Consider the following 16086-nt stretch of genomic DNA (forward strand, 5'->3'; position numbering starts at 1 on the left):
CATATTCTGCACAAGGATTTTCTAAATTTTCAGGTAGCAAGTTGGGTAAAAAAAGCTTTCTTCTTTAAATCTGCTGTAAATGTGAGAGTGGTACAAGTTACATAACTCTGTGGAAAACAAGTTGTTCCATTATGGATTGCTAATTAACAGCTGCTTGTTATTCCAGAGCCAGTTGCGTGGCAGAGAACAGAAAATAACCCTATTTATACTAAAACCTTATAAATATTAAACACAGATGTGTTATAGAATATATAGAATGCTGCAAGAAAATGGTTCGAGACATTTCAAGGAGAAAAATGGGAGTTTGTTTGTCAGACCCAGCAGGGGATGGGGCTTTTCTCCATGTTGACAGCTGTCAAATGCAGCTTTTCCAGCTGAGGAGAAAGCAGGGTGCTAAGCCCAGCTCCACCAGAGCCAAGATTCTCCTCAAGGAGAGTGTGGGGATGCTGGGATGTGGGGAAGCTGAGCCCACAGATGTGCCTCACCTGCCATTCTGTGTGTCCTGAAGGAGCAGAGATCTTCAGCTGGCACTGCAGAGGGAAGGGCAGCAGCACAGGGTGGGACCAGCAGAGCTTCAGCTCACCCCGCTCAGCCAGCTCCACGTGCAGCTTCACAGGAGCCTCAGGCTTCACTGCAGACAAATTCATGGACAATTCAGGCCCAGCTTCAGCAGGGTTTTACTGCTGTGTTTTACTGAGTCACAATTCCCTGCCAGGCTTTCTCCTAATCTCCATTTCCGAGAGCTGCTCTGCTGTATGGCAGTGATGGTGTGGAATATCCCTGGAAAGGTCACCCTGGCACTCTAACTCCAGTGTTACTCAAGAAATGCTGTCTGCCCTCCCATTTCCCTTAAATCTACAGGATTTTTTTCCCAGGAACAAAGCCCTGGCTTACCCACCTTGCTGAAAAGAGGGAATGAGGGAGAGAGGGATGGGAGTGATGAGTAAATTAGCTCCTTAAAATTCCCTCAGATTGTACACAAGGTTTTTTTATATATTCCCATCCTTCCAAAGGGATTATGGCTCTGAAATGGCTCTGGGAGAGTTACACTAGGGCAAAGCAAAAATGGAGAGTTTGGATATTGCCACAAGGATGAAGGCAGCTCTGGAGTGGGAAATGGATGGGAAATTGGGAATGATCCTTAGGATTACATTCCTTGGACATAGACAAGGAATCAATGCCCTACTTTTACCTGTTACTGAGACCTTGGCTGGCCTTGTCCTCATTCACAGCCAAGTTTTTCCCATGGAAGAGTAAAATCCTGTTCCAAAGCACTGCTGGAATTTTTGCACCAGGTGCAAAAGCTGAAGGGAAAACATTCCCAAAATCTCAGGCAGAATGTTCCCTTCAAATTCCATCTGCACTGGTGTCCAGCTCTCCAAGTGGTATTACTGGAAGCTCACTCAGTTATACCCAAAATCTCTGATTATTTTCAGCATAAATTCACCACACTGAGTCAGATTTTATTTAATTTCTACTTATACACTGTCTCAAAGCAATTAACTTAATGAAGGCCAGCAGGGAATGATTTGGGGGAGAGGCAAACAAAAGTCAGTGGTTTTTCCATCACAATTCCCTGAATCAGATCCCACTTTCTGAACATAGATAATGATGGTTGTGATGCCACCTGCTCCACTATGAGCAAATAAAATCCACGTGACACAAGCATTCAGAGTTTTACATTCAAAGCCATTTTAATTGAGCTAAATCTTGGCAGAACATATATTAATATTATGCATTTTTAAAACATACTTCACTAAGCAGAACTAACTCATTATGTCATTTTTAAATACTGGCAGACTCCAGCCTGAATTTTTAATTTCTTCCTGTAGCATCATTTCAAACCAGCAGGATGAAAAATGCCACCTCCCATCTTCCAAACAAGCCCACCCAGAGATTTTTAACTGGTTGTGGCTGCAGAGCACATCACTTAGGAGGAAGTTCATAAAATGCCGAAGTTTTTAAGTTAATAATGTTCATAAAACTTTAATTTTTTCTTCCCTGCAGCTGACAGTTCCTGCCTTTATGAAATCTGCCCCAATCTGCACTAACTGGCCATGCTGGATAGCAACACATATCAAATTCATCATGTCAGGAGAGTTTAGCTTGATCAAACACAGGAATGTTTTCCAACTTGGAAAAGGCTGGGGTTGCTTGGGTAAGGAAGAAACCATCAGGATCAGAGAGCTGCTAGGGAAAATGGGTGAGATGATTTGCTAAGCAGCTTCTGGAACAGCTTTTTTCTCCCCTCAGGTTTTAATTTGAACTGAAGTCCTGATGAGCTCCACCACTGGCCCAGAGAGGCACAGAGAGGTCCTGATTGGAAAGAATCAGCAATCACAAGCTCCTGGCTGCAAAATGCAGATCCTGCCTGCCTGGGCTCTGCTCGGTGTGGTTTGCACTGAAGCCCAGACGGGATTAGGGAGCTTTTCCTGTCCTGTCTGTGCTCTGCTCGCCCAGGAGAGCCAAACCCAGAGGGTTAAACCACACTTACCTAGGGCAGAGGGCTGCAGGGACATGGGAGGTGACGCCAGGGCTGTGGCACCAGCCACCACCTCCAGCCACAGCAGGTAGGTGTGGCTGAGGCTCGGCGAGGCCACCAGGCACTCCCAGGTGTCCTGGGACCGGCAGTGACACCGAGCAGCTCTCACTGTCCCCCGCAGGGAGCTCGTGGATGTAGATCCTAGGGATGGCTCTGATCTGCAGGGGGAAAACAAAGCAGGAAACTAAACATTCCAGCGTTTTCTTCTCTGTCTCAATAGGTTTGAGATAGAGAATATCCATATGGGTAAATTTTAGTGATAAAAATTAAAATTAATTAATAAAAAATGTAATAATTGTAACCAATTGCTTTAACTTTGCTGCTTCTCCATTTTCAAATGGTTTCCAGCTAATGAACACAGTTCCATTAAAGCATTCCTAGATCCTTTTTAGGCACACCATTATTAGTTTAGGTTATTATATTAGCAAGGTTATTTTACCTTCCCATGGACTGACTGGCAGCTCCCTGCCACCCCAAAAGAGGTGAATTTCTAATTCCTATTCATGAGGCACTGAAATAATATCAAAACAATTAAATGCTCCTTCCAGCTCCTGCTACAATGAAGCACTGCAGGTAATATTTAATCATGGAATGGTCTGGGTTGGGAAAGACCTTAAATCTCATCCCATTCCCATCCCCTGCCATGGACAGGGACATTTTCCACCATCCCAGGCTGCTCCAAGCTCCATCCTTGGACACTGCCAGGGATCCAGGGACAGCCACAGCTTCTCTGGGCACTCTGTGCCAGAGCCTCCCCACTCTCCCAGCCAGGAATTCCTTCCCAAAATCCCACTGAAATCTTTGGAACCAGCAGTTCCCAAAGGATTCTTCATTCTCATCTCTACTCTTCAGACTCTTCCAGAGATCCAGAGATTCATGGAGTTCTGCAGGTATCCAGTGACAAAGGCCTCCCTATGGCTGGGAATTTGATAATGCAAATAAATTGCGGCCAAATTTCTCACAGCAGCAAAGCCAAGACAAATCCTGACAGTTCAATCACCTTGGATTCTTTCCTGCTTTGGACTTTTCATCCTTACCCAGAAAAAAACAGCTCCTGTTCTGAATTGCTCTGAAGGGTTTTGTTTGACTAATTCAGAGAAAGGAATGGAAATTCATAGAATAAGAGCCTTTCTGTACATTTTTAGAATAGTTTTATAGCTGGCATGACTCATTGCAACACTCAGATTCGGGCAGGACAGAGATCTCTGCATTGGAGGAGAGGGAAGGAGAGGATTTGGTGCTTTATTTCTTGGGTTTAGTCCATTTGTTATCTGCTACATTTATCTGAGTGCAGAGCACAGGGGAACTGGGCATGATTCACCAGTTCCATTTCCATATCCTGCCCTACTTCGGGAGGAAAAGGTCAGAAGCTGAGGAAGAATTGGGGATGATGGGAAGAACTCCTGCAAAGCACAGGGAAACTGCAGGGAAACCACTCCTCCATCCCTCACTGATCCTTGTGCAACCACCTTGGGGTTGGAAAAACATGGAATTTCAGCAGCATTTCCCTGTGCTCTGCACTAACAACCCCAAGCAGCTCCATCCCAAGGTATGGTTTACATTTATTAATGCTCCAGACAGTCAATCCTGGCGTTCCTAAAAGAATTTTCACCAGGACTAGCAGACTTCAGGACACAGGAATTATGCTGATGGTGTCTGGCAGACACGGAGATTTTAAGTTACTTGGAATAATTTTGTTTTTCTAGATGTGGCTCCACTGTTTTCTCCTGAATTTCCTTTCAAAGACTTCGCAGAATTTTCTTTGAAGTTTCCCTGCCTTCTCCTGTTGCTCACAGATTTTACTGGTCTCCAAAAAGCCACAATCAATCCATAAAAATGTAGCTTTTGCTTCAAACCTTGTCTTTGATCTGATTAACTGGAAAGTGATTACCAACACCCAACTCGTTAATCATTCCTAACAATTATTCCAATTTTTAACCATCAAAATGAATTTATTTGCACCCAAAAGAACAGGGGGAAAAATGCTAGAGAACTCCTCTCCTGACTTATTAACTCTCACAAGCTGAGGAGAGATCAGTGGTTCCTCCAGTATAAAATCCTGTCACAGAGTTCTTTTAGCCAACACTTTGGAAAACCTTGGAAAAACCATTTAGGAATTCCTGAATGTTTTACATTTTGGTGCATTCAACCCTCTTCAGAAGGTGATGCTCCTCCTGCTAAATTCATCTGTGGCCCCATGCTGAAGTCGGAGACTTTAAACTGCAAAGTGTCTGGACAGAATTTCAATCCTGTTCTTTCAACTGAAAATAAAAAGTAAAACTTATTTTGGGAAGAAACCCATGGATTTCTGCATTTTCTCTCATTTCAGGAAGGGTCCATCCCAACCAGGTAGCTCTGAAATAGAGCCACCATTGAAACTCTGCTGTCATTATTTCTATATATTGTGCAAGCACTGCCTTTGTTAGGAATGAATGGAGCAAAGCTGTTTGGTGTTCAAGGATTTTCCATAAATATTTCCCAATGTTTTGATAAAGGGTAGCTCCAGAAAAATACTTATTTGAACAAGCTGCCCCATTAAACTGCAGAAAAGCTGATCTCATAAATTTCTAACGAAAGGCTGATTTTCTCTGGCTGGAGAGGCTCAATGTACCACTGATGCACTGGAGGCAAATTGCATGATTTAGCCTTAAAAAACATGGGAATTTAGTCCTAGAACTAGAGGAGAGCCTCACAGGTACTGCAAATAAGTCCAAATATGAGTGCAGCCTCATAAGCTGAAAGGGCAAATGATAATCAGGGCTTAAAATTAAACTGGGAGAGCTCTCCAAAGAGATCCCTAAGGCTCTCCAGCTCATGGAATTAACCATGGGCTTTCCAGCATTCCTGGAATCATACAGCTGCAAAGATGTATGCCAGACAATTAACCTCACTTGTCTAATTAAGCTTTGGAATAACCTTTTCTCCTCCAAAGCTCCATCATCCCCCTTAGCTGAGCCTCTCACACAACACTGTCATGGGCAGAGCACAACATTCCTATTCCTGACATCATTTCCAAGCAGGAAAACTGTGGATGTGTTAAACAAGAGGATATTTCTCTAATGCTGAAAAAAAGAAAAGCTGTGAGAGACTCAGGCTTTTCTGTTGTAGATTCCTCTGTGCCATTATTTTTGTGCATTGCCCTGTATGTGAGAATCCTGGCTGCATCTCCAGACTCCCAGGGAGAAACACATGCCAGGAATGCATATTTTTAAAACTGGGAATGTTTTCAAGGTATTTTGGCTCAGGAATGAAATGTTAAGGTATCAGAGAGCCAACAGGGAAAGCTGTCACCTTCCCAAATTCTGAAATGCTCGTGCTTGCTGTTCCCCCAGAACACAGGGACCCTAAAAGGAAAATATTAATACGGGATGTGGGGAGGGAAAGCAGTTCTCCAAGGCTTTGCTTTGCTTTGCTTCTCATCTCTGCAGCAAGGAGGAAGCAAACAGAGGCTCTGGTGAGTCCACAGGGCCTGCTCTCCTAAATTGCATGGCACTTATTGAATTCCCTTCCCGACACTAAGAACCTCTTCATCCCAGCTGGGCCTCCAATCTGTTGGCATCCCAAACAATTTCAATATAGAGATTATTGCACTGGGATCACTGGCAAAGCTTCTCCTATTGCAGCTGAGCCTGGATGGAGCAGAGGCAAAGCCAGATCTACTTCACTCACAAAAACCCAAATGATATTCCAGGAATCAAAGTCATGAGGAACACTGGAAATGGGAACCCACTTCATCAAAATGGGATTGAAATATTTTGTCAGCTACACACCCATATTTATTCCTAGATAATACACTTGATTTCTACTATGGTGATGATTTGTGCCAAATGATATCTGGCTGGTTAGGACATCTTCCCCTATAAATTCAGTTAATTCCACTATTTCAGTTGATCCTGTTTCCTAAGGAAATGAAGTCTGGGTGTTTATGCAATTCCTTCCAATCGATCAGAAAATCAGAAATCAATTCAGAAAAAACCAGGGTGGTTTCATGGAATCAAACAGATCTTTTCATAATCAATGTACACAAGACCTGCCCACCCCACAGCCAGGGTGATTCCATCTCTCAGCATTCCAGGGAATATTTAGCACAGTCACAATGAGATGAGAGCAACATTTGCCATTGTATTCCATTAAAGTACCACAATTACTTCAAGAGAGGAAATATCATGGTGAAAAGCAAATAAAAGGGCAGAACCAAGAGTATAAAATTAAGAAATTCGAACAAAAAAGATACTTTAAGAAGTCAATGCTGATTTCATGGGAACATTTTAAGAATCATGGGAAGGACAGAGAAAGGGGACTCTCCATTCCAACCATTTCTCATTCAAAAAACCCCACAAACTTTCCTTATTATCCAGGATCACTTTTAGACACAACAAAGGCACAAAATGCAAAGCTAAAGCTCCCATCATGCTGGAAGCTGGAATGTTGATGTTTTAGGAAATGCTTCCAGATTTCCAGATGAATTTAGCAGAGCTGTACTTACCCAGAGTATAAAAGATTCACCTTCAGGTCATCTCTCAAGTCCAGCTTTAAGAGCTGCAGGTTACAAACTAACAGGTCCAGCTTGCCTCTAATCCAGCATTCCACATTCCAGCTCCAATCTGGACAAAAGAAGGGGATTACACACTTGGAACTACACTAAAACAAAACAACTGGCTAGAACTCACAAAGAGAGGACAAGGAACAGATTCATGAAGGTGAGGCTGCACAAGAGTGAAAATATTTATGAATAATCTGAGTTGGGCACCTTAAACACTTCCAAGGCACACAATCCATGTGGTTCTGCTGCACTGTCATTACTACAGAAGGAATAGTTTGACCTGGCTTTAGGGACAAGGCTGCACGGTGGAGAAAAATGAACTTGTTGCTGGTTGTTCCTGGGAAGTGGCTCAACCTCTGTGTGGCTGTACTGGGGATTTGTGAAATGAAATTCTGTCTGCTGAGGTCAATGAGATTCCTGGCAGCAGGGTGCCAGCAGGCCACTGTGCTCCTCAGAGACAGCAGCAGAAAAAGAGCCTTGCAAAACAAAATCCTAATCCATGTACAGATATTTACTGCATATTTATTATTTAAAGCATCATAATTCATGTAGAAATGATGCCATTTGCTCTCCATCTCCCCTGCCTGCTGATGGAGTTTAAAGCCCATATCCACAAAAAAATATTTAAAATGTTTCTCACAGTGTCTAAACTCCTTTGAAGATCTGGGTTTATGTCCTCATATGCAGTGCTCCATATTTTATTCACAATTCCCCTGGAAAGACAGCCATCTTTTTTTTTCCCTTTTGAAACTGTGCTGTACATTTTCCTTCATCTTCCACTCCAGACTGAGGAAGGATTTTACCACACTGAGGAAGGATTTTACCACTCTGTGTTGCCTGCCCAGGATAAAAGTGAATCCCCATTAATCCAACCCACCCCTCTCCTCCCAAACAACCAAATAAACCCACTTTTTTAAAAGAATTAACTTTTTGTGCCCTTGAGTGCTAAACCCACCTATTTGCTGAGGAGCAGAGATATTTATTTCTGAAGGAATAAACTCCCTTGCCTGCATGCTTGCTCTGTACAGAGAACAATCAATGCTGCTGGCACTCCAAAGGCAACACAGAAAACTTTCTTCATTCATTAAAGGCTGGATTTTGGATGCTCCAAGTTCTCTCCCCAAGCCAGACCAGCTCCCAGCTCCAGCTGGGAAAGAGCTCAGCAATGTCTCATTCAGCAGCACACAAGGTAATGTGAAATTCCTGGCAGGAACTGGATGGACCATGCAGTGGGCAGCTGCCATCTGAAGGAAGTCTGCAAATATAAAGGCAAAGGGATTGGAAATAAAAGGAAAACTTCCTATGATTAAACAATAAAAAGGGAGTGGTTGATGTTGTGGAGAAATGCATTCATCAGGTAAAAATCAGGCTGTTTTCAGGGGTTATTACCTGTTAACAGGGGTAATTCCCTGAGGTAAAAACAAAATTACTAAAAACATCCCCTGTGAATGGTAAAACAGCTGGCAGATTCCAGCCTTGTCCTCCAAACTCACTGCACCCCGCTTTTTGTTTTATCTTGAAATAAGTCAAGGCTGAGTGATTATCCAAAGGGTAAGTGAAGCACCTTTTGGGTAAGTTGGTTTATATGAACCCAAAATACAGTGAATCCTACACTGAAGTGAATCCTAAACTGGGGATGAGTCTCATCTGCCCATGCAGTGCTGGAACAGATTCACTCCAGCTCTTTTAAAACAGCTCCATTTCTGTGAAAAATAATCCTGTTGTAAATATAAACCATAGTCCCACGTAATTCTTAAATAAAAAAGGACAACATTTCTGTGGGTGCAACTGCACAACCCCAGGGCATTATCTGGGAAGTGAGAGGCAGGAAAAGGATAAGTTTTTCCATCAGACTTAGATCTTTCCAAATAAAACCCCTCTGAGCATATTTGTTGATAAGTCATAGCTTGACCTGTGCTCTCAATGGTTCAGAGAAGGGTGAGCATGTGGGGTTTGGAAACAAATTCCTGTAAAACACTGTGAATTCCAAGATTAAACCCCACTTCCAGCAAGGGTCATTGGTGCACTTTGCATTCAGCGCTTTGCTCAGGAAGGGCAGACATTTTAAGCAATTCATTAAATAGAAATGAATTGATGCTCTATGCCTTGCAACAGCCAAAATAAGGAAAACCAGAGGATCTCTAGCACTGTTTGATTAACAGCACAGAGCATGAGCTAAATAACATCAAAATAAGAAACGAGAGCTTTCAAAAAGCTGTCACAAACAGGGGCTGCAGTGTGATATTGAGCAGAGGGTTCTGCTTTCTCTCCACACAGATTTTGTGCTGCCAGCCTCCTGCAGAGCTCTGCCCTTCCCTCCTCTCCCAGCTGACAGTCTGTGCCCCTGCAAATCCCAGCTTCATTAGGCCTCCTGCAGGAGGTTTGTGAGCAAACAAACTCTCAGGCCAGAAGCCCTGATTGAAAAGGGACAAACAAGTGCCATGGAGGAGGACAGAGCACCAACATTGTCCCCAGCTCATTGCTTTTGCTGAGGAACTTCCTCCTCAAGTGGCACAGATCATCTTAAGGGAGTAATTAAAACTCAGAAAGTCAGAGTGTGTGCAGCTCCTTTCTTCAGAAATGGAAAAAAATGCGGTGGAAATGACCCAGAGGAAGCTCTGAGTTGGATTCTGTCCCCAGAGCAGCAGCGTGGCTGGGTGGACAGGGACATCAGATGGTGACAAACTGCTCTGAAATCCCAGGAAGCCTCCCTGGAGCATCCAGGTTTTCCAGTCAAAGCTACTCAATATGCTCAGATCACATAAGGTATTTAAAAGAAGGTCAACAATGCAATATTTGACACTGAGCAGATAAAAGTAGATAGATAGCAAGTTTAAGATATGTATATTTATATTAAAAATATGGATATAAAAAGATACCTAAATCTAATGAGTTATTCATCTTTTCAATTCATATTTTGTAAAGATGACACAAATTATCAAAATAACTTCACTGGATTACAGGGTCTGCTTTCTCCCTTAGCATCATCATCAAAACTCTTTAAATAGTTATTTTAACAAAAAAAAATTAAAAGGAAGGCAAATACCAGCTGTCCCTGCACAGCAGATGCCAATATTGTCAGAGGCACTTCCCAATGAGGAGAGCAGTTTATTACTGCAGCATTTGGAGTGAGCTGAGCACCCTTTGGCAGCCCTGGGCTCATCAAAGCAGGAATGTCAGCATCCTCCAGCAGCAGAGCTCAGACCTGGCTGCACTGAGCTAAATAACTGCACTTCTGATGGAAATGGGGAGTTTTCTTACATTTTAGGGAACAAAACAACTCCCCACAAATTTCTATCTGATCAAATTCTGTCTGCGGCATTGATTTGAATGTTTTGCCTCATCACACACTTTTTACTGATGTTTCCTGATCTGAAAAGTTACCCCAAATTGGTTTTTGGGATGTTTTTTTAGTGACTTACCCATCAGCACAAACACGGTTGGGATGATTTGCCAACACATCTTGTTTTGTAGAGCTGACCTGAAAAACACACAGAAAGTCAATGGAGAGCTTTTAATTATCAGTCTGTGATTTCATTTTGGTGCATTTCTGTTCATTTGATGCTCACACCTTGGTAAGCAGAATCATGGGATCCCAGGATGGTTTGGGATGGAAAGGAACTTAAAGATCCTCTAATTCCAACACCCTGAGATAGAGAGAGAACTTCTGTCTACACCAGGAAAGGAAGAAGAGGCCAGAAAGGAAAAAAACCCCAGAATTTTCCAAGTGCAGCATACACAGAAGCACTCAGGCCCCCATTCCAACAGTAGAGACTTCACTGAATTTTACAGCAACATTTCATGATTGTTCTTTCATGTCAGATACTTTGTTCTTTTTTATTTTCATCCAATGGTTATATAAATTCTGTTACCATCTAAATATAAGCATCTTTATACTTAAAGCTCAATAGAGGATATCAGAATAAAACATTGAGAGTTTGGCTGCTGTTGCAGTCAGGCAGAAGCGAGTGATGAGCAAAATCCACAGCTCAAGTCAGACAGCAAATGCCAGGGCAAGCAATTGGATTGAGGGAATCCCTCCAAAGTGCTCCATTCCTTAAATTTTTCTGAGCACAGTTTCCTTGAGAACATCCATGGAGCCAAAAGAGGCAGTGCCAAGGTTATGTAATGCAATGGCCTTGCGGTTTGGGGCTGCCTGTCCTGTAAAATAGATAGATTTATATATTCAATACCTACCTGAAGCAGCAGCGATTTTGTGAATTCCCAGATCCTTGTCTCCCTGCCTGCTCTCCCACAAATCCAGCTGGAGATGAATTTCTCCAGCACTGTTTTCTGCAGGATGTGTCAGTCCCATGCACTTTTCTCCCCATTCACCAGGTTACCATCCAGGTCCTTTTTAAGCTCCATTTTCAGCAATTAAAGAGGAAACTCAGCTTTTCCCAGCCCCTATTAGCACAGCTCTTAGGTGGCCCACCTTACCTGTCCTTCTTCCATTAGTTTATTCCTAACAGGAGAGCCAGAGGAATTATGGAGCTATCAGGTCTGTCACTTCACAAACATACAGGCAGGAATTATTTCCAAGAGCCTATAATTGAGGTTATTTAGATTTCCCCAGATTTCTGACAGAAGTGGAAAAAAACCAACAAAACAACCTTTTAAAAGAGTTTGTTTGACATAAATGTACATTTATTCACGCTATTAAATGGTTTAATGAGAAACAGCCCATGTTGCTCTTTTACAGGTGCAACAAAAATTTCCTGTTCATGCTTCAACCACTTCCCAGCAGGAAACTGGCAGAGATCATTTCCAAGAAAACTGGACATACATCTCCAAACCTTGTAAAGTTATCCACAGGTCATGGGTGGTAGAGTTTCCCCCATGAAATACCTACTGACACTGAAACCAACCACAGAGCCCCAGAACCATGAACAGAAGGAAAATTATAATTATATGGAGTCTACTGAAGATTAAAAAAAAAAAATTAAGGGAGAATTTCTTCCTGGAAAAGGTGGTCAGGATGGGAAGGGACTGTCCAGGGAGGTTTGGAGTTCCCATCCCTGGAGGTGTCCAAGGAATTCCTGGATGTGGCACTCAGTGCTCTGGGTTGGGGACAAGGTTGGACTTGATGGTCCTGGAGGGCTTTTCCAACCTTAATGATTCTGGGATTCTGCCATAAAAATGGCCATAAAGAGCAATCAAAGGTTCTGCTGTCAGCACTCATTTCACCATAATGAACAATATCTGGAACAAAAGGTAAAAGCACAGTTCAGACCAGCCTGGAATCTCCTCTTGCAGAGGTGTTTTTCCAATGCTGGCTCCAACAACATTCCTGAACAGAACCCAGTGCTGTACATGACCAAAAAAGCCCTGTAAGCTGCATGTCCCCAGAATCAGCCCCTTTTCTGTTCAAAGTTCAGCCTTCCTTGGGTAAACTTTGCAGAATTGGGTAAAGAGAGATACCTACAGAAAAATCCCAGGGCAGGATAAATGTACTGCTGGAGCAGACAGAACTCCCTAAAACCTTTCCCAGTGAGAACAGTGAACTTGCCAGAATTTTGTACTCCAGTGTAAGAAAAAATACAAGTTTTACAAGAACATTTACAGGGAACAGGAAGTTCAATAAGGAGAGTTATTAAAACTTGTAAGCTCTAATCTGGAGAGAGTAAATTAACACAGCCAGGACAAATTGGTTTATGTGTGGCTGAGGAAGTGTCCATACACAAGGATGGAATTGGGACCCTTTTTAACAAATATATCTTAAATTATGCTGGAACCACTGACTTTGCTGCTGCTGTGTACAATAAATTTTCTGCCTTCTTATGTAAATACTATATTTCTCTCCATATCTACAGAGTTGCAGAATAGCTCAGCAAGTAGAGTTGGGATTAAAACCAAAACACAGCAGACACAACAGGCAAGGAGGAGAGCAAATGAAATAAGTTCATTTTTATTTACAGGACAGGTGAGAAATCACAGAATCCCCTGCCTTATCAGCATGGGAAACATGTTCAGCACAACCTAAAGTGAGCAGAACCCAAAACCACCTGCCCTGGGCATGGAAAATCATATAAACCATCCCTGACTTTTGCAAGCACTGCACTACAGCTGGTTTTAAATATTAAAAATCCCTAGAAAGCATAAAAATATTTTAGTAATGATGTCTATGCACAACATCTTCTGACCTGCTCTTTAAGGGATCTGAGAACTTTCCAGTCCTGTTGGTCTGAGCATGGAATTCCACTGCATTTGTTTGCCACTGACTATAGTAGCAATCAATATTAATAAAGAGTTTAGAGCAAGAGGAAAACACAAAATAAAAACGAGGAGCTGAATTTCTCCAGCACTGTTTTCTGCAGGATGTGTCAGTCCCATGCACTTTTCTCCCCATTCATCAGGTTACCATCCAGGTCCTTTTTAAGCTCCATTTTCAGCAATTAAAGAGGAAACTCAGCTTTTCCCAGCCCCTATTAGCACAGCTCTTAGGTGGCCCACCTTACCTGTTCCTCTTCCATTAGTTTATTCCTAACAGGAGAGCCAGAGGAATTACGGAGCTATCAGGTCTGTCACTTCACAAATATACAGGCAGGAACTATTTCCAAGAGCCTATAATTGAGGTTATTTAGATTCTCCCAAATTTCTGACAGAAGTGAAAAAAACAACCCAAATGAATATGACCTGCATGGAATAATTTTACTTTCTAGTATCAAAGCTTTAACAAAGGCAAGCCAAGTTGGGCAGAACTACAAATCCAGCTCTAAAGCTGCTGCTGGAGCCTCTCCACCGACACTCGACACAAAACCGTCCCGAACTCTTCAGAGTTCCTCCAGATCGTGCAATTTCTCTCGTTTGTACTGAAACTACTCCCTCGCCCACAGACACCCACTCTGTGGAACTGTTTTTCCTCATACACAGAGCTCCTTGGCACTAAAAGGTTATACCCACGTTGCAGCCACGCTTGGAAGTTAAGAACTCTCAGCGTGTTAATTATAAACTCCATTTATAAATGCTGTCCCATTCATTAACTTAGCAAAGTGCTCTTTTCTCACAGCTCCCGCAGCATCAGGGACTCACAGCCCACACTCACCGAGATTTATTTTTTTTTTCCTTCTGCCACCGAACCTCAGGGAATATAAAGAGGGAAAGGCTGGTTTGGGCACACCGTGCTGCCTCTAAACCGCCTGATCTGCGAGCGGGATGAGGAGCCGGCTGAGGCTGTGCTGGGGGGATGTTCCGGGAAATCAGACAGGAAAAAAGCAGTGACAAAAAGTAAATTCACCCACCTGCTTGGCTTCGCTCTCGGGGTCCCGACTTGAAGTGACGGCGGCTTGAAGTGACGCTGCCGCGGTGCTGCTCCGATGGCGAGACCCGGGCGGGCTCTGCCCTCAGCCTCCCCTCAGTCCGGCTCTGCCCTCAACTCAGCCCGGCTCCCCTCGGGCTCTGCCCTCAACTCAGCCCGGCTCCCCTCGGGCTCTGCCCTCAGCCCCGATCTCTCAGCCCGGCTCCCCTCGGGCTCTGCCCTCCACTCAGCCCGGCTCCCCTCAAGCCCTGCCCTCAGCCTCCCCTCAGCGCGGCTCCCGTCGGGCTCTGCCCTCAACCGTCAGCGCGGCTCCCCTCAGGTTCTGCCCTCAGCCCGGCTCCCCTCAGCCTCCCCCTGCTCCCCTCAGCCCCGATCCCTCCGTCCTCTGCCCGGTTCCCCTCCGGTTCCCCCGCTTCCCCTCAGCCCCGACCCTTCCTCCGCCCCGCCCCGCCCCGGCCGAGCGCCCCGCCCGCCCGGCCCCTCACACGGGATAGCGGGGAAAGAGCGGGGAAAGGGCTGGGAAGGGGCTGGAGCAGCGGGATCCTCTCACGGGATAGTGGAGAAAGGGCTGGGAAGGGGCAGGGAAAAGGCTGGGAATGGGCTGGAGCAGCGGGAGCCTCACACGGGATAGCGGGGAAGGAGATTCCGAGCTGGGAAGTGTCTGGAGCTCCAGGAGAGGCTGAGGGAGCTGGAAAGGAGCTCAGCCTGGAGCAAAGGAGGCTCAGGAGGACCTTGTGGCTCTGCACAGCTCCTGACAGGAGGGGACAGCGAGATCGGCTCTGGCTCTGCTCGCCACGTTAGATCAGAATCTCCTCGGTTTGGGATAAAAACACCGATAGACCAGGAGCTGGAATGATCACAAGGGAGCAGGGAAACTATAATTCCTAGAGACGCAGTGGGGAGAACCTTGGAAGAGTTCAATCCCATCTCATTCCACTCTCCACTTTCTATGTTGTATAAGGCTCATCCAGCCGGGCCTGGAACCTCTCAATGAGGTTAATTCATTCAAATATCTCAAGACCTGGCTGTGCTGTAATTGCTATGTCCACATTCTGCTGGCGGTAATTTTCTTAATATAAATCACCTTTTACTGCACAAACAGTGGACTAAATCACATATTTGACCCTTTTGCACTTCAGCGTTCAGATGTAAAGCAATACCATGTATTTAACAGGAACTTGCAATTAAAAAACAACACCCAAAAATTATTTCAAGGAATTTCAAGCGAGGACTGAGCCCTGCTAGCAAAGATGAACCTTTATTCTTGCTTGTGCTCATCCTTTTGTAAAAGGCAGCAAAATTCAGAACCAGTGAACCAGTGAACCAGCCAGGCCCAATGCAGGGATTTATGCAATGTTTTTTCTTTTCAGCAGTATTATTTTAAAAGAAATGCAAACACACTATCTCTGCTTCATGAGGGATGAAGACAAACGTTTTTGTTTTCCTATTGCGAGCTCTTCTCAATCAACCAGACTGGAACTATCTTTCGGTGGTGTAAACACTTCTCCCATGAGCAAAGCCACTGATTGGCTTCAATTTATTTATTGACTTTCTGTAACTCACTATCCATTTCCTCAAAGCAGCATCAGCCAATTTCGCTCCTTATTAAAATAAGCGCCACCTCTTAATTGATAAATTCTATTTTTAAAATATTTCCGGATTGTAATGTGGCAGTTTGGGAAATCTGACTGAATATGACTCCTGGCTGAGGTTAGGAAGCCACTGATGGTTTTGCATCCCAGA

General features: G+C 44.0%; 1 protein-coding gene across 1 annotated transcript in view; it reads right to left on the reverse strand.

Annotated features, from left to right (window-relative positions):
• LEPR (leptin receptor) overlaps positions 1-14670 on the reverse strand; it is a 29906-nt gene extending 15236 nt beyond the window's left edge. The window contains exons 1-6 of the mRNA XM_085067391.1: positions 14327-14670; positions 10508-10566; positions 8041-8340; positions 7029-7146; positions 2495-2700; positions 486-631 (exon numbers count right to left, since the gene is read on the reverse strand). Coding sequence (XP_084923517.1) covers positions 486-631; positions 2495-2700; positions 7029-7146; positions 8041-8340; positions 10508-10547 — 810 coding nt within the window. The 5' untranslated portion in view covers positions 10548-10566; positions 14327-14670. The remainder of the gene's footprint in view (positions 1-485; positions 632-2494; positions 2701-7028; positions 7147-8040; positions 8341-10507; positions 10567-14326) is intronic.
• Positions 14671-16086: the final 1416 nt, after the last annotated feature.

The sequence above is a fragment of the Lichenostomus cassidix genome, chromosome 8, assembly GCF_008360975.1.
Source record: "Lichenostomus cassidix isolate B80296 chromosome 8, HeHo_3.0, whole genome shotgun sequence".
Taxonomy (NCBI): domain Eukaryota; kingdom Metazoa; phylum Chordata; class Aves; order Passeriformes; family Meliphagidae; genus Lichenostomus; species Lichenostomus cassidix.